Raw genomic sequence first — 18,977 nt, forward strand, 5'->3', positions numbered from 1 at the left:
ATTAACCATTGTGCTACCAGGGCTCCTTGTAGCCAAATACAAACCAAAAAAACTCATTGCCGTTGAGCCAATACCAACTCCTAGTGACCCCATAGTGCAGAGTAGAACTGCCCCGTAGGGTTTCCAAGGAGCAGCTGGTGGGTTCAAACTGCCAACCTTCTGGTTAGCAGAGGAACGCTTAATCACTGTGCTGCCAAGGCTCCAACTGCCAAATATAATAGTGTTTAAAACCTGACCCCAAAACTGTAACTATAATAAGCTCAGCTCCTGAAGAAGGAAAAAAAAAAAAAAGGAGAAAGCTTAGCCTCAGGCTATCATGTGTATGGGAAGCAAAGGAAAGCAAAGAGTACACTGTGTACTTGAAGAAGTAGAGACGGAAGGCGGACCACGTGATTCCAGCACTACGGAAGTGACAACATGCACTTATCTACAGGCAGAGGCCCTGCTCTTCAGGACTAAACAGTTTAAACCATGTGGATCTGTCAAAGACATGACCCAAAAATAAAACCCAAAGACTGTGCTAAAACTATGCTGGAAATTGTGTAGCAAATTGAGAAGGTTCAAAAATGTGGGTTAAACTCAAGCTTTAAATGAATACCAATCTTTCTACAAAGTTTTATAAAGATGAATCATCTTGCATTTTAAGCCACTGTAGTGCCCTCAACACCCCAAATTCAGAATTCACTCTTCTTCAAGACACATCGCTGTTCAGATGTTTGATGGACATGGGAACCTGAAGTCCCACGTTTTGTCCTCTAATGGATTTGTCAAGGCATACCTTCAGAATGGTGACGCCTCTTGATTCTGCTCCCTAGTTGTCCTGCTAAGGCAGGCGAGCACTGGTCACCTCATCCTTCCCCTTCCCTCTGCGCACAATTCCACATCCTCCCCCTGGCAGTGTGTCCGTTGTTGCTATCTTTCTTTTGTTTCCAATTGTAGAAAAGAGAGTAAATTCAAAATTTTCTTAGAAGAGAATTTTACAAATAAATTCATTTTCATTAGAACAGGTATTTAAATATTTCTCCTAAACTGTTGACCTTCCATGCTTTTTTTTGTATGTAAAACCTTAGAGGCTTCATTTTTTTTCCCCCCACTCTCAAAGTTACAATAACCGGGCAACTATTATTTAAAGATCATATAAAAATCAGTGAGAAAGCTGCAATTGTCACAGATAAAGTGTTTACGTAATACTCAATTTCAACTAACGTTTAGATGCTAGAAGAAATTATCGTGTAAATAATACAGCACTTAATCCAAATATGAGAATGATGGAACGATTTTAAAGCCACAGACTCATACATTAAAATGATAATCAACCGAAAGCAAGTTTTCTAATTCCACAAGAGGAAGACCCTCAATAAAACAGACTGACAAAGTGGCTGCAACAATGGACTCAAGCGTAACAATGATTGTGAGGATGGCACCGGACCAGGCACTGTTTTGTTCTGTTGCACACAGGGTCTCTATGAGTCAGAACCAACTAGATGACACCTAACGACAACAATAATTCCACAAGGTATACTTTTTTTTTTTTTTCCAAAATGGTAAGAAATCTGACTTTTAAAAATCTGGCCTTAAGGATTCCAATATTCTGTCTTTGGGAAAAGAAATATGAATAACAAAAATAACTTTTAGGATCAAAGAGAGATCTTTAGTGAATAAGAATTAAGCCAAATACTTATAAACCTTAAACTTATAAACCTTTCAGTTAAGCACTATGTACACTTTCAGAGCACCAGAAAGAAAACTGGAATGTCTAATGTTCCATAAGATTTAAACTGCTCTTACGGATGGTCTAGAATTTTTAACTTTCTTCCTAGGGAGTGGGACTTCATTAATGAATTTAGATAAGCGTAGAGAAGGGTTAAAAAAAATCTGATCTGTCACTGGTGACTGCCTGGACCAAGGAAAAGAACAGTGTCTTTCCTCTGCAATGAACATTCTGTGTCAACCGGGCACAGAAATGTCAGTGCTATGAGTGCTGTGTTCCTACCCAGACCCTCTTCCCCGCAGCATCTGCTGCTAATTGAAAGGACCACAATTACAAAATCCTGGTCAATTTCTCTCACCAGCTCTTGCTGTGTATAAAGATTTTCTATGCAGGGGCTGAGCATTAGTCTTCCGCTACAGCTGACGGCTAAGGAGCAAAGAGAAACACAGAAGACAGCATTTTTTGTATCCAACGATACACGGAACGAAGCTGCGAGAGGAGGGGCACTAAGCGTGCCTTTTGTTAGCTCAGCAAATTACCATTCTGTAAACACAACTACTTGCCTACAAAGGACGATTAATGTCCTAGTTAACCAATTGTATACGTCTTCTGTTTTGGTAATCTCTTTTTTATATAAATCTTCAAAAGTAACTGTCAATATTACACCAATTATGTCTTTTATTTCTGGCTCCTAGGCATGGTGGCTGGGACACAGGGGCACTTAATAACGTCTGTTGAGCAAATACATCAATCTTGTATTTGGTAGCACTGTCCATTCAGGGCGTTCAGAGCCCGACAGGGCCCTGCATTTGTTCAAGTCCCACTGAGCATACCGTCCACATCAAGTCCTTCTGCAGCCTTCCATGCCGAGCACTAGGAAGTTTAAAACGTTATCTAAAACAAACTCTGACGGCTGGATCCAGACGGATCGGCAGAGGGTGAGGACGGTCAGGCAGCTGATGGCTGCGCGGTCCAGGCTACACTTTGCTCTGGCACAGGTGGCATTTGCTGCATCAAGGAAAAAGAGCCAGGAAAACCTGGGAGCAGAAAGAGGACAGGATTGGGGGATAAGTGCAGGTTTCCCCCACTACTGTTGGATGTGGTGCCAAGGTTAAGTGCTTGGCTGAGAGGTGAGAGGTTCCAGCTCACCCAGTGGTTTCACAGGAGAAAGATTATGGCCAAGAAAATCCTACGGGGAAGTTCTACTCTGTTTCTTCCGTGGGGTCACTCTGAGTCAGCATCGACTCACAATGGGAGTCCCCGGGTGGTACAAACAGTTAAGTGCTCAGCTGCTAACTGCAATGCTGGAGGTTTGAGTCTACCCAGGGGTGCCTCGGAAGAAAGGCCTGGCAATTTACCTCCAGAAAAATCAGCCACTGAAAACCCTATGGAGCACAGTTCTACTCTGAAACATCTGGGGCCGCCATGAGTTGACATCATCTCAGTGGCAGTTGGTACTGGTACTGGCAGACTCATCATCACATGAAATACACCACAAATTTATAAGCTGGCTGTAATATCTGGCTGGCGTTCTGCTGAAATAATTACCATCAGCTAGGAATTTCTTTTAATGATAGCAAAAACAAACTCACTAGCATGCACTACACACAACTACACTGCCCAGCTGTCCCCAGTGCGCTCTTATTTTAGATACGGAGACAAAGTTCTTAAAGTTCCACAAACAACAGACAAAACATTGCAAATGAAAGCCATATCAACTACAAGAATAAAATAAAATTGCGTTTTAATCCTAGGTTTGGATTGTTCCTCTAATACCTACAAACTAAATTACCAAAATTTAGAGTTCAAAGTTTAAAAGGCTGAAGGTATACAACTGTTCACAGACACCCTGTATTTGAAATGGGGTGATCCAAGCAGAGGAAACTTGTTTAAGGTCGCACAACATCCCTGAGGCAGAAGATCTTAATTTTCAAGGTGATACACTAACCACAGCCTGGGATTTTCATTTCCTAGGCCATCCTTTCAAAATCGGCATTTTGCTCCTTTTTTCTGACATGATTTCAGAAAAATATCGCTGCCCAGTGATCAGTCCTGAATTCCATAAAGTCCTCAAACATTATACTCAACTGATTACTCAAATGCCATATTTGTTGAGGGAAGCACATCAACTGTTGAAGGGTTCCTGGTCTCACATTACTTTCCTCAGAGTTCTATTCAGGGAAGACCAACGGCAGAGACGCGGGTTGTGCTCTGTGCTGAGACGAGGGCTGTGCTGAGACAGGGGCTGTGCTCTGAGTCACGGGCTGTGCTCTGAGTCTTGGGCAGTGCGCTGCTCCACAGCTCCACAAGCAGAGGGAGAGCTGTGGTGTTGCACCCCTTCCACGCGTTTGCTTTCTCGGCTCATCTCAGTGTCTAGCCTTGCTTCCTGCCACCACATTGTTGATTCAGTCCATTTTCAGACAATTCAGTTACCTAAGACCCTAGGCCTGTTGTATTGTGGGGAACTGGACGTACGCACAGACTACACTCAGCTAGTTCAGGGTAGGCTTGACAAACTGCTTAATTCTGCTTTTTCCCCACTACCCAGCTCTCACCTTTCAGTTGTCACGGTGACCTGGCAGCCAGTTTCTGAGCTTTCCTGCAATTATCTGCACAACTTGGGTCAAAACTCCTTGATTTAACTCGACGCAGCATTCCACAGCCAAGAATGACATGCTCCTCAATAGAGTTTACAGGGATCATTGCCCCACTCTTTCCTGTGAGACAGACTATAAGAATCCGGGTGATTCCACATGACTCCTAGTTATAATTCTCAGCTCTGTGCAATCTTGCTTACTTTCTCAGGGGCAGCTCTACTCTGTCCTGTAAGGTTGCTATGAGTCAGAATCGACTCGATGACAAGGGTTTTTTTTGTTTTTGTTTTAACATGGCTCTAGGGAGTCCCTGGGTGGCACAAATGGATAAGCGCTGGACTACTAACCAAAAGTTTGGCAGTTCAAACCCACCAGAGGCACCTTGGAAGTAAGGCCTGGCAATTTGCTTCCAAAAATTCACAGCCTTAAAAACCCTGTGAAGTAGTTCTACTCTGCACACAGGGGGTCACTAGGAGTCAGAATCAACTTGGCAGCAACTAACAACAACAATATGACTCGATACCGATGGGTAAGTGTCCCAGGTGCAGAGAGGTGAAGGCCATCAGGAAATTCACCTCACTGTCACATTTTACTATTCGACGGCAACTCGAAAGTATACTGGTTTTTATGGCAATAAGAACTAAAGACAGAGCATTAAAAGCACTTGTTAATCATTCAAGGAAAACATTCAAACATCTCCTGTGCACACAAGAGCTACCGCTGAAGTTTGCTTGTGGGTAAATCAAACAAGAGAGTTACCGTTTGAAACAATATTTAAATATTAATCACAAATATTTTCACTCTTTTAAATTATTTCTATAGCACCCTCCTGTTTTTCTCTTCTTCTGTTTAAAAAAAAAAAAAAAGGACTACATCAGGGTTATAGCCATATTTCCTAGTTATATCATTATTGTTTAAAAACATGTATCTGTATTCTTTTGCTCCATAAAGTTCACACTCCTAAAATTAGATTCCTCATGCTTGGTGCAATTATTCAGGGCCAAAAATTCTTCTTTCTTCTTTGAAAAATTTTATTTATTGAGAATTTTAGCATTTCATTTTCAATCTTCAAAAGCTGTCTTGGCTTCTTTTCCTTAAATGAAAATATTGTCCATAAATTCTTCATTTCCATGTAATATCCTTTATGCATGAACTCTATCAATGAGTAAGAATACACATTTAGAAAAGCCTCCAAATGAGATAATTCTTTTATCCTACTAATGTTAGATGTGAAGTCAATAATCATAGTCTGGAAAAAAAAGTTGTTGCCTTAAGCAGATAAACTTGAATTTTGACTCAGTTTTGCATAAGGAGGGTGTTAGATAATTTGACATCTGTGATCTTATTTATACTCAACAAATCTATATTATTACCGGTAAACTGAGGCCTAAAAGTCTTAAACAATTTGCCCAGAGGTATGCAATGAGTTAATGGCTGATCCAGGTTTGGTAATTCTCAATGCCATCTAAATATTCTGTGTCTTAAATCTGTCATGGCCTCATGATATTTTAAACCATCCATGGTCTGAGTCCTAGTTCTAATTATCAAATACGTCACTGTGACACAGAGCACCACGCTTAGAAAGAAACAAATCAAGTGTAAAGCATGTTTATGGAGAAGGTAAGGGAAACAACCCCAAAAATACATTCATGGATTATGTGATAAAGTCAGGCAGGAAGAGCGAGGGGTGACAGTCAATAAACATGCTCTTACACTGAATTGTGCAGACGGTTTTCAGCATGTTTTTTCTGTTTCACTTTCCACCGTCAGCTGTGAGCTGTTTCCAAGTGTGAAATCGCCAAAGAGAGGAAGCAAAGCTGTCATTTGACATCTGGGACCGTGGAGATTGGGTTGCAGTGAAAAGCATTTTGGACTTCTTCAATTTACACACAGATTTACCTATAAATTCTCAAGCCTGGAAAGTATTCCATGAGAACTATCGATGCAAATTTCAAGCATTTATAAAGGCTCATAATGGGGTGGGAAATAAAGGTGAAGGACACACCGATCAGATTCAGTATCAACTTGTTTAAGACTAGAAAGGGAAACTAAGGGATCATATTAGCATAATATCAATAACATATAAACAATTTACTCACTTGTCTTAGCTGCATATTTACTTTTGAATACAGCCTTTTGTGTTTTATATGCTTAATGTCATAGGTTCTATTTTCTAGTTGCTTTTTTATGATGCAAGCGAAGGCTGTTAAGAAACAAAAATACTAGTAAGAAAAAATAATACTCTCTTGACATTTTATTTTTTCCTTTGGAAAAAAAGGATATTTAAAATGTTATAATAAAAATGTATTCCATATTATAATTTAATAATTGCAATGATAAAACAAAATCTTGTGGATAAGTATTTTATACCCATACATACACACACACATGAAAAAAAAAAGAAAGAAAGAAAATCAAGGATAACTACAAAGAAGTCCTCCGGAGAGGAAGAGCAAATTTACCTCAGTTTTTATTCATTTTAATCTCCTAAAGCAGAAAGTTAAGAGGATGGATCTAAAGTCTTCTAATAAAGTGTCTAAATGCCTCCTAACCTGGCAAGCAGACAGGGCTGTATTTCTACTGTGGGGCTACACAACCTACTCCTACTCTGGGGACTATTTCTTCTGCTTTTTCTCTTCCTGAACTCTGTTCTGTGTGTCTCTGGCATGAAAGGAACCCATTTACCACGAATGATGTTTATTTAAAATAAAACCTTTCTAGACAATCATACTAGATAATCTAAGGATACAAAGTGAACCTAAAAGGAATGGTCTCTGCTTTGAAAACAGGGCTGGCTGGTTTGATCAGTGAATTCATATTCTCAAGACCCTCTTGATAGGCCTGCAGCTGCAGCCAGCCGTGTGCTGGCTTTTTCACAGATGTAGACACAGAAAGCTCCATGCTTTTCGTCTTTTTGTTGTTGGATTTGTTTTCTTTAATATAAAGAAGTGGCAACTTTTCAAAAAAAGTTGTTTTGTTATAGAAACTTGTGAATATGTAGACATCCTTGGTAGTATAAAAAAAAAATTTTTTTTAATACGTTACTGAAATGACTGACTTTGAAAAGTCTAAGATCACAAAGTTGGCAGAAACTGTACTTAAATAACAGAACGTGATCATTTGCATTTCAAAATTTATCTATCTTGCTTTTCCCCTCAATTAGGCCAAAACATGTTGATTCACAGGTTTCTGTGTGTGTGTGTTTCTTTTTTAAACTTATTTATAGAGCAGAATAATGGCCCCCCTGCTAGTCTGGCATTTGCTCAAGTTTCTGTCCATGTAAATTGAAGCTGTTACTGGAAACTTCTCTCAAAATATAAAGGCGCATCAAGCCCAAGATGAAAAGACCCGTTGCTGACACTATAAACCACAGGGCAGGAGGACAGTGTTTTTAGGACAGATGTGTGATAAGGGTTCCCAGGAGGGAGGAGAGGTGGCCGTGGGGGCTGCGAGCTGTTTAAACAGGACTCAGTCATTGTCATCATAATCTTGTGACAACTTTATGTTCTAGCCAAACATCAGCTGCTTAACATGCTTTTGAGTTACTCGGACAATAATATTAAGGTCAGAGTTAGGAAGTGGGCGGGAAGGGGGCGTGGGGAGAGGCTAATTGCTTCAGCCCCTTAGTGTTTCTAAGGGTAGATTAAAAGATACCTAAGTACTCCATGTCCCTATGTACTGAGGTCTGATTTTTAACCACTGAAATATTAGCATATTATCACCCCTTATTCTCTGTGAAAAGAGGAGAAAAGTCTAGAGTTTTTATCAGTAGTACTGCTATTCAGTTTTGAGATAAACAGTAAATTCAGTTTTTTGTTCTAATCCCTTCCATTACCCGCAGCAGGGTGACAGTGAGGGTGTCAGACACTTGACAGAGTTCTGTAACCCTTTGTTGTTGTGAGGTGCCGTCAAGTCAGTTCTGACTCATAGTGACCCCGTGAACAACACAATGAAACACTGCCCGGTCCTGCACCATCCTCATTATTTATCCCTATTCCAACAAATTACTACAAACTACATGTTGTTGTTATTAGGTACTGTCCAGTCGGTTCTGACTCACAGTGACCCTGTGAACAACGCAACAAAAACACTGCCCAGTCCTGCGCCATCCTCATTACTTATCCCTGTTTCAACAAATTACCACAAAACTACATGTTGTTGTTAGGTGCTGTCGAGTCAATTGTGACTCATAGCGACCCTATGTACAACAGAGCGAAACACTGCCTGGTCCTGCACCATCCATAGCAAGCATTGCTATGCTTGAGACCACTGCTGCAGCCACTGTGTCAATCCATCTCATTGAGTGTCTTCCTCTTTTTCTTTGACCCTCTACTTTACCAAGCATGATGTCCTTCTCCAGGGACTGATCCCTCCTAATAACGTGTTCAAAGTACATGAAACAAAGACTCTCCATCCTCGCTTCTAATGTATAGCATCCTAGCTACACGTCTTCCAAGACAGATTTGTTTGTTCTTCTGACAGTCCATGATACATTCAGTATTCTCTGCCAGTACCATAATGCAAATACATCAATTCTTCTTCGGTCTTCCATATTCATGTCTAACTTCCGCACGCATATGAGGCGATCGAAAATACCATGGCTTGGGTCAGGCACACCTTAGTCCTCAAAGTGACATCTTTGCTTTTTAACACTTTACAGAGGTCTCTTGCAGTAGATTTGCCCAATGTAATGCGTCTTTTGATTTCTTGACCGCTGCTTCCATGGGCATTGATTTTGGATCCAAGTAAAATGAAATCCTTGACAACTTCAATCTTTTCTCCGTTTATCATGATGTTGCTTACTGGTCCAGTTGTGAGGATTTTTGTTTTCTTTATGTTGAGGTGTAATCCATACTAAAGGCTGTATGTAGTCCTTGATCTTCATCAGTAAATGCTTCAAGTCCTCTTCACTTTTAGCAAGCAAGGTTGTGCCCTCTGCATAATGCAGGTTGTTAACAAGTCTTCCCCCAATTCTGATTCCCTATTCTTCTTCGTATAGTCCTACGTCTCAGATTATGTGCTCAGCGTACAGACTGAGTAAGCATTGGGAAAGGATACAACCTTGATGCACACCTTTCCTGATTTTAAACCACGAAGTATCCCCTTGTTCTATATGAATGACTGCGTCTTGAACTATACACAGATTACCGTGAGCATAATGAAGTGTTCTGGACTTTGCATTCTTCTCAATGTTATCCATAGTTTCTTATGATCACACAGTCGAATGTCTCTGCCTAGTCAATAAGACACAGGAAAACATCTTTCTGGCATTCTCTGCTTTCAGCCAGGATCCATCTGACATCAGCAATGACATCCCTCATTTCACGTCCTCTTCTGAATCCAGCTTGAATTTCTGGCAGTTCCCTGTCGATTTACTGCTGCAACCATTTTTGCATTATCTTCAGCAAAATTTTACTTGCGTGTGATATTAGGAAACCCTGGTGGCGTAGTGGTTAAGCTGCTAACCAAGAGGTCAGCAGTTTGAATCTGCCAGGGGCTCCGTGGAAACTCTATCGGGCAGTTCTATTCTGTCCCATAGAGTCACTATGAGTCGAAATTGACTCAACGGCAGCGGGTTTGGTTTTTGGGTGTGATATTAACGATACTGCTTGATAATTTCCGCATTTTGTTGGATCACTTTTCTTTGGAATGGACACAAATATGGCTATCTTCCAGTCAGTTGGCCAGGCAGCTCTCTTCCAAATCTCTTGGCATAGACAAGAGAGCACTTCCAGTGCTGCCATCCATTTGTTGAAACATCTCAATTGATATTCCATCAATTCCTGGAGCCTTGTTTTTGGCCAGTGCCTTCAGTGCAGCTTGGACCTTTTCCTTCATTACCATAGGTCCTTGATCATATACTACCTCCTGAAATAGTTGAATGTCAACCAATTCTTTCTGGTACAGTGACCCTGTGACAGACTAGCAGTGGTAACACTCTGGGTTTTGAGATTATCTAAACTAAAACATCAGCATTACTTTTCAGTTAAAGGCCATCACTGGTTTTGTTTTCCCATGTTGATGAAACAAATTCATATGCCCAAGGAATGGAGCGACTTTCCACATACTTCAGTGCATACCATAACAGCAGAACACTTTTACAACTCACAAAGCTTGAAGGTACAATTCTTTTGTGCAAGTAATTACAACAAAGCCCTTCTTCAGACAGACTACAGCTTTCAGCAAATGTTGCTGAAGGGCAACCTCGAAGAAGACAGCAAAAATCCGTTAATGGTAGATTGCCACCTGCTGGTGAACTACAAAAATTGTGATTTCAGGAAAAGACGCTTAAAAATCACAACTTGGAAAGCGATCTGTATTAAATTCATTTTTCAAGCACACAAAACTGAAAATATGTATCTGCTGCTGAACGTGGCATCACTTTGTTCCAGCTCCACAACAGGCCCTAGGATGTCAGCCGCCATGGCACTGAGGTAAACGCGGCTGTGCCTCCACCTGAGGAACAGAAAGCTGCCAGACACCAAAGTACAGCCCTGCAGACGGTTTTCAGTAAGAAAGTACGAAAAATACAAAATACAGAGTCAGCTAGAGGCATTGCGCGTTTGATTTTGCTGCACAGTTTGTACTCAGGATTAACAGGTTTCATTCACTCAAAAGAACTGCCAAATTTAATCCTGATCCTAAACCCCCGAAATTCATGATATTGATACATGTATTTACGTACACTGGTACCCAAAATGTTATTTCTTTATCAAATTATCAAAGTAGGGAGAGTAATCTGTAAAAACTGAAGCAGATAACTATAATTACATAATTTCTCTATAAAATTATTTCCCATTAAGTCATACTAATAAGGTTTCAAAAAACAGCATCATCTTATCTGTTTGGGAGAAACAAATACTGTAGGCATGCTCTACTCTACCTGAGAAGAAATAAAATCAAGCTGTCATAATTCAGTGGAAGGGCAAGGAGAGGGAATGAAAGAATATAGCAGAAAGAAGAAAATCCAAACAGCTTTTCTCAGAAAGTTTCAGGAGATGTGCTTGGCAGGTTGAAAAACTTTTCTGTTTCTCAATACAGAAATAATTTGTAAAAATTATGGCTGCAGCTAAAAGCAACACAGGCCTTGCAATCAAATGACAATCACTTCCCCTTACACAGGGGGATGTCAACATCAGTAACGTGCTGGTTAGATAGGAAGCATTAAAAACTGTATTGCCCAACAACTAAGCCCATCGTGCCAACATAACCAGCTTGACCCTCCTTTGAAGGCCAGTGGAGTGATGAATGAAGAGACTCTGGCCATCTAAAGAGGCTGCGTGCTAGGCAAAAGACGAAGAAACTCTGCGTTTAAATACGGCCCCATCTGCACTGACGACAGACAAGAAACCAACTCAAACGCAATACACATACTTACGCTGCTGTAATCATCAGCAAAGAAACTAACGCAACCAGAAACAGGTCCCCAGTTAAAGACAACACGGTAAGAGCTAGAGAAACCTGTTATGTCATACAGTTGGCTAAAAGGCTGTCTTAATACAAGAAGAGCAAGCTTCCTACACTTTCTTAAACACAGAACATGGCTCATCACTGAAGTCACAAACACTGAATTAAAAAAATAAAAACTGCATTTTATACATTTTAGCAATTTTTCCCTTTCACTACCTCTCACATGTCCGTAAGAATCAACCATTTAAAGAGTTTCAAAGTACTTAGAGGTCTTTCCAAGTGCTAAGAAGTTAAAATATTTCTAAGACAGAATTCATTGCCAGTTTTAAGGGAAGTATAAACCCATTTAACAACAGAAATACATGTGTCTGTGTGTGTGCACATACAGACACACGTACACACGTAAGTATATATACATATAGGTACACACATACATATACATACATACTTATGGGTTATATAATGGTCTTAGCCCCAAATTTTCTCTTTCGAAGGGTTAAGAGATAACTAAATCCAGCCCAGATGTGAGGTGTCAGTGAAAAATACAACTTCTGCAAGGAAGCGAGGGCTGCCAAAGGACTTTCTCAAGTGAAGCGTCTGAGGAGGTAGACGGCTCTAACCTGGGGCACAGTACATTCTCTCTATGGCGTCGCTGTCACAGGAGTCTTCAACCTCACTCCACCTGCTAAAATACGTTAGCTGAATGTGTCCTAAAAACAAAACGACAGGAGAAATCAAAACATTTTTCTCTTCCATTTTCTGCAGAAGTGAACTGTAATTACTCCTTTTGTAGCTAAAAACAGTATCATTAAGAATAATGGCACCATTAAGTACTAGAAGCTATTACTGGGGGTGAATTCGCTGCACTGATAATGAAGCTCTAGACAGGAAATGAAGATACTAATTACAAGATAAAACGCCTACTCAGTTAATTGGAAGCAACAGCGAATAAAAAGAAAAGCATTTGCCGAAGTTCCTGACCTCTATCATTCAGTAAGATGTTGTTTGGGTTCAAATCACGGCACACAATCCCCTCTCTGTGTAAGGCATCAAGGGCTACCACCATTTCAGCTGCCCATCTTTGAACACAGTCCTCTGGGATGTAAAACCTGGAGCTTAGTGCTAATTTTTTATCAAGGTCCTCAAAAATCTGGTGTATTTCCTTGTCTTCTTCTAGGGCTACCCCGCTCTCTCCCTTGGTCTCAGAGTCTCTCTGGAACAAAGAAGCGGGCTCCTCCTTAGTCAAACCATCACCTTGATCTGTAAACAGCAACACCTCTTCTGTATTTAAAGTGTCTGTGTCTGAATTGTATGTATTAGCACCTGAGACCAGGTTAGAAAGATGGAAGCAGCTTTCTTCTGTGTCGTCTGCAGGAAGTGCTGACCCAGTCACTCCAAGTCCTTGAGACTCAGGATCTGAGCTGTGTAATAAAGACACGTCTCCTGAACGACGGTCATCCACGGCTGCTACAAATAGCACCCCACGACCCTCCTGTGCGTAGTGTTTCTCTGTTACACCATGGGACTTGGGCCTATGGGGATCACTCAATTCCTCTGTGCCTTCTTCTTCGTATGGTCGACGTCGTTCGGTACTAAGCCTGAGGCATAAAACATCAGGGGCTTCCAACAACTTGCTCCCCGTGAGGCCTGTGTCAGTCTGTGTGAAGCCAGTGGGTCCCATCGCTGCGCCTTCCTTCGTCGGCTCCAGTTCACCAGGAAGATTTACAAGGAGATCAGGCCTTCCCTCATCAGTACCACTGACGACATCAAGAGCAGCATCTTTAAAAGAAATCACTGGGACTGAGTCGTTGGAGCCCCGGCTGATGGTGTCCTGGGCTTTAAACTCTGCCTTGCCCTCGCCAGTATTCAAACTCCTGGAAGCACTGTCCTCATCTGGAAGAGCAAAGAATGGTTTCAAAGGTTCTGATTTTAGGCTATACAATTTTTCTCCAAAATCAAGTCCCAAGGACTCGCTAGGGCTATCCTTACTGTCTATCCTAAAGAATTCCATGGGACTGTTTCTAGATCTACTGAGGGAATCGGATGTTCTTGGAGAACTAGCTGCTTCTGGGTTATCATCTTCAGGGAAGAGCTTCAGGTCGTGTGATTTCAGCTGTGTGCTGGGGCTGGCACAGTCAGCAACAAGGGGTGCTGGGAAGCGTTGAGCAGCTTTGGCGTCTTCTGTCTTCATAAAGGGCTCCTCGTTTAAAGAGCCTGGCTCAATCTTGTCCTGCCCGTATTCATTGCATAGTGTTAGATAACTTGTAGTACATTCTTCTTCCGAACTTGAACCGGAGTCTGGCCATTTGGGAGAGCTGTCCTGACCGTCATCTTCCTGGGTGCTGTCCTCTTGAGAGCTCGGGGTGAGACTCGTCTTCAAAGGCAGGACCTCGAGCATACTTCCACCATCACTTCCTCTGGATCCGAAACTGCTGCTGTCCTGAGGACTACGAGTTGGCTGCTGCAGGTGGACTTCAGCAAGTGCGGATTTTTTCATTTCTTGGATGTCAACGCTTTCTTCAGGACTCCTGTTTAGAAACTTGCTTATATATGACCAGAGTTTGCCACCTGTGAACAAGTACAAAAAGGAAAAAAAAATAAAATAAACTTAAGATCTCCAAAGTAACGGTTACTTATTTAAGCCACTAGAAAAGTATTCTAATAATCAATCAAACGCAGGACACCACCACCCATTCATATCAAGTGTGCTGTAGGAAAAGCATGTTTAATAAAATCCCTTTTCTGTAATTGCTAACTGGTATGTACGGGTTCAATCATATCTCCTGAGATTAATTATTTTTTAAATGACAACCTTTTTCTTCATTTGAAGGGAAATTAGTTGTAACAGATGCTAATATGAAATCTCACAGCTAAGATTCTGCTTTAAAGTTAAACATGATCTAGTGGTAGAAACACGCGATTATGTTCAGATCTGTTTACATGATAATTTTTTCAAGCACGGCCCTGGTCAAGTGGAAATCCATCAGTAAGCGCTGTTTACAATCCTGTATTATACTGGGGGAAAATCAGCAATATTATTAAATTTTGAAAATGTCTAGCTGAGGATTGAAGTAGAAGTGTGGCATCTGTTGTATAATTTTATAAATGACATATTAATCGTATTTTTCCATTTTCTTTCCTGCTTCATAAAAAAAAACACATGTATAAAACCAAGTAAAGCCCATTAATGAGCAAACTACTATAATATATATACCAGAAACCTATAAAAACTAAAATCATAGAAATCAACCCACATAAATAATCCAGTATTTTACCAGCAATACTTGTTATGCGGTCATTTTGACATATTTACTGTATTTTTCTTTTGTTTGGCTTAAAATCCCAACCCCTTCTCAACCATTAAAATCTTTAAATAAAAAACTGTATTAAGTATCAGAAACCTACCACAGTTAACCTACTAGAAACAGTATTGCAAGAAGTATACGGCTCAGAAAGCTTAAAAACAGTAATAGAGGAAACATACTTTGTGGAGATATAGCTGCAGCTTCCAAAAATGAGAAATGAAGGAGGACATGTTAAAATAAATCCCTCTACTAATCCGGAGAAGGTAAAATTTTCAATACATTTTTTAATATCAGTATTAAGCATCATAAGCCAAGGTTAGGAAACTATAATCACCGGCACTCAATTATATGTGTAAAAAGTCAATGGAAGCGTCCAAAATGTGTTTTTCTACTTCCCATTTCACCTCAGAGGAAATATGAGTGAAACTCGGTAATTCTGTAAAGTGCCTGGTGGGTCTCCTGCACAGCGTAAAGCTCAACAGAGGGCTTGTCACGACATTAACCTAGGGTCTTCCTCCGTCTCTTTCTCCCAGTGATCAAGTCAGCAGTCTTCCCATTTTGGCAACAGTTAGTGGTACAGGGCTTTATGGTTTTTAACTTTCCCTCTCATTTTTTCTTAGCTAATGCTTTCTGTTCTCTTTGGATTGTTTCCCCATATTCAAACTAAAGTTTAAGGATTAATACATAGCTTTGAAACTCACTCACTCACAAAAGGAGCTATGCATCAATTCCATCTTTTTTAGTCTTTTGACAATAACCACCTTCCTCTCTAAATAATCATATCCCAAATACTTACACTGTGGCACTAACAATAATGCCTGAACTGGAAACTGGGATTCTTGATTGCCATTCAAATAAAAACGGCACATGTCGTTTTCAATTTCTCCTACATTGTGACAACTTTAAGAACAGGACCAGGTCTTTTTTCTCTTTGTATATCCACTGCCTACACTGTGTCTGTAAAAAAAAAAAAAAAAAACACTGTGTCTGTAGGAGCCCTGGTGGCACAGTGGTTAAGCGCTTGCCTGCTAACTGAAAGGTCAGTGGTTCAAACCCATCAGCTGCTCTTTGGGAGAAAGATGTGGTAGTCTGCTTCCGTAAAGATTAAATAGCCTTGGAAACCCCATGGGGCCCAGTTCTACTCTGTCCTATAGGGTCACTATGAGTCAGATTGACTTGATGGCACCCACCAACAACGTGCAACATTCACAACATCACAGGCATTCAGTCAGAGCTCGTTAAATCAGATGATAACCCTCGGAATGAGACGTGTCACTTGCTGCTCAGGACGCAGTATCTGCGGCTAGAAAGTTACCGTGATTAGCAAGAAACTGCACGTACCTAATGAAGTTCTAAGAAAAGTCTTATTCATTCTTAGGCCAATTCCACAAGGGTGAGCTGCACAAATCAATGTACTTAGGTTTTTATTTTTCCTCTCAAAGCCACTTCCTCTTTCTCACTTCCGAGTCACTCTGGCACCAACTCTGGCTTTGTACCAAACTTGGGATTCTTTTCTCTCCCTTGTTCTTCCTAAAATTTGACAAGTTTCCAGGTCCTCATGGATCTGCCTGTAACGTTTCTCCCAGTCAGCCTCCTCTTCTAATTCCTCTGGCCACCCCTGTTTCCTGGGATCTTGCCAGAGCTCCCACCAGACGTCTGCCTGGGGTCTTCCTGCATCATGCACCATACCAGTTGTTCCCCAACCAATCTTCCTTCTTAGAACAGCCCTTACCCTGTCATTTCTCACTCGAGAACCTACAATAAATTCCCTCTACCTACTGAATGGAGTACTAGCTCCACACAGGCATGTGAAACCCTGGGTGATACAGTCACAGCCCGCGATCTGGTCCTCGCCCCTACTCACCACACAATCCACCTGAACCGGATTTCCCCACATACAACCCAGACTAGGCTTTCCTCACACTAAAGCTCCACTTAGAACTTCCTTCCCTTCTGGTGTCCTCAACATCGGCTTGTCAAAATCAAACCCATCCTTGAAGATCCTTCAGGATTTATCTTTTACCGAATTTTCTGTACCCCTCACTGGACACAATTCCCATTTTCTCTTTCTCCTCCACATCACTTCTTCCCTCTTACGACACACACCACAATCGACTGCATGTTAATATCATTTTTATGCTTTTATTATCTTCTTCACCAGACTGCAGGGTCTTATTAACTGTAGGCAGACAACTCTGCCTAGCATATAAAATAATAGGTGTTAAAGAAATATTTATTAAATTGAGTTATAAAACAATGACACCTTTATAAAAATTTTGCAAACCTTTCAGGAAAACATACTATTAATTAAGTACTATTAATGCCATGTTTTTTGAGTCATATTTTCTATTTTAAAACATACAGGTTTACAGTAAAAATTTTAGAAAATCTAGGAAAATCAAGAAAAACAGCAAAAATTCAGAATATACAAATCACCCATAACGCCACCACCTAATGATAAACACACTCCAGGCTTTTTATTCACAATTAACATCATAGCATGAACGTTTTCTAATTTGTAAGAAAATATGAACTTGAATGGCTACACAGCAAATCCATGTGACAGACATTATGATGTATTTAAATATCCCTCTATTGTTGGACATTTATGTCTAGTCTTTTACTATTAGAGTTAAAATAATAAATAACTTTGCATGCTAATATTTGATACTCTTGATTATTTCATCAGGACAAAAAAAAATCCCGGAAATGAAAGCACTCAACACGCATGAATACTTTCCGACACTTCTGATACATGTTCCTAACTGCTTTACGGAAGGTTGTACCAGAATCCGCCTCTATAAGCCACGTGTTAACGGTGCCTTCACCACAGCCCTTTGCCTACCTGGATATTATCAAGGTTACCCATTTCATCAATCAAAAATGACACCTTAGTTTAATTTCCATTCTTTTCATTATTAGATAAAAATTGAATGAGATTCTTGGCACTTTTTTTGTGGCGCTTGTTCCTAGCCTAAATGTAAATATCCTACCATGAATTACAAGAACTCTGCATTTTCAGGGGGAAAGGCCTGTTTTAGCTCTTCCCCGTTCTTTTTGCTGGGCACCCAGTGAGATTTGATGCTCAGGACGCAAATACAGAAACAAAATTTATCACATATTTTTTCAAATCAAAAATCATGAAAAAGCACATCACCTACAGGACACATTGCTGCATTCCCACTGAAGTTTCTCACTCACAAAATCTGGATGAGTTTTTACTTCCCGCAGAGTTAAAATCAGGCCTAACAGACAAACTTACACAACTGCCGACATTGTTACTGTAATCTTTAACAATAATATTTTCCTTAAAAAGCCTGTTATTGCTAAATCTCAAGATATAAATAGAAAACACTTAAATAATTTTAATTTTTAATACCTTAAGAATACAAATGACACCTTTCTAAGCTGTGTTGAATACTGTAAAAATACAAATATTAGACCATTTTAAGCTATAAAAATAGCAATTCATAAAGTTTAATAAAAGCCCTCTCTTTGTCTCTCATCAGATTTTAATCTCTTGGTTTTCCACAAAGCCAATCTGTCCATCTGCGGGGCCAGAATTGTTGTTGTTGCTGTCAGCTGCTCTGCAGTCAGCCCCGGATCACGCGACTCCACCTACAACAGAACAAGACACAGCCCCGTCCCGCACCAGCCCCAGATGCAGATCTGACTGTTGTGATCCACAGGGCTTTCACTGGCTAATTTTCAGAAGGGGATCACCAGGTCTCTCTTCCTAGTCTTAGTCTGGAAGCCCCACTGAAGCCTGTTCAGCATCACAGAAGCCTCACTGAGGCACACGTGGTGGCTGCAGACGGCATGCCGTGGCTGAGCACTGAGTCCACGTCCCCTGCACCGAAGTTAGGGTCCCACCACTGCCCTGAATTAGGCCTTCTTCAACATGTACAGCATAATATTGCTGCGGCAAGGATCAAATCATCTTTTGACCCAGTAATT

General features: G+C 40.6%; 1 protein-coding gene across 27 annotated transcripts in view; it reads right to left on the reverse strand.

Moving 5' to 3' along the window:
- RPS6KC1 (ribosomal protein S6 kinase C1) overlaps positions 1–18,977 on the reverse strand; it is a 198,226-nt gene that overhangs the window by 24,331 nt on the left and 154,918 nt on the right. For 17 of the 27 annotated variants that reach the window (XR_010319450.1, XR_002783604.2, XM_003419889.4 and 14 more), the window contains 2 exons: positions 12,697–14,283; positions 12,336–12,425 (listed from right to left, as the gene is read on the reverse strand). Coding sequence is in view for 18 of the 27 variants with exons in the window: in XM_003419889.4 (XP_003419937.1) it covers positions 12,336–12,425; positions 12,697–14,283 (1,677 nt within the window). In the remaining 9 variants the exon portion in view is untranslated. Of the gene's footprint in view, positions 1–778; positions 6,083–6,403; positions 6,509–12,163; positions 12,426–12,696; positions 14,284–15,816; positions 15,978–18,977 lie in introns of those variants that run through there. The other 10 variants (XR_002783603.2, XR_010319449.1, XR_002783601.2 and 7 more) reach the window with 6 other exon arrangements.

Source organism: Loxodonta africana, chromosome 25 (genome assembly GCF_030014295.1).
Source record: "Loxodonta africana isolate mLoxAfr1 chromosome 25, mLoxAfr1.hap2, whole genome shotgun sequence".
NCBI classification, from domain to species: domain Eukaryota; kingdom Metazoa; phylum Chordata; class Mammalia; order Proboscidea; family Elephantidae; genus Loxodonta; species Loxodonta africana.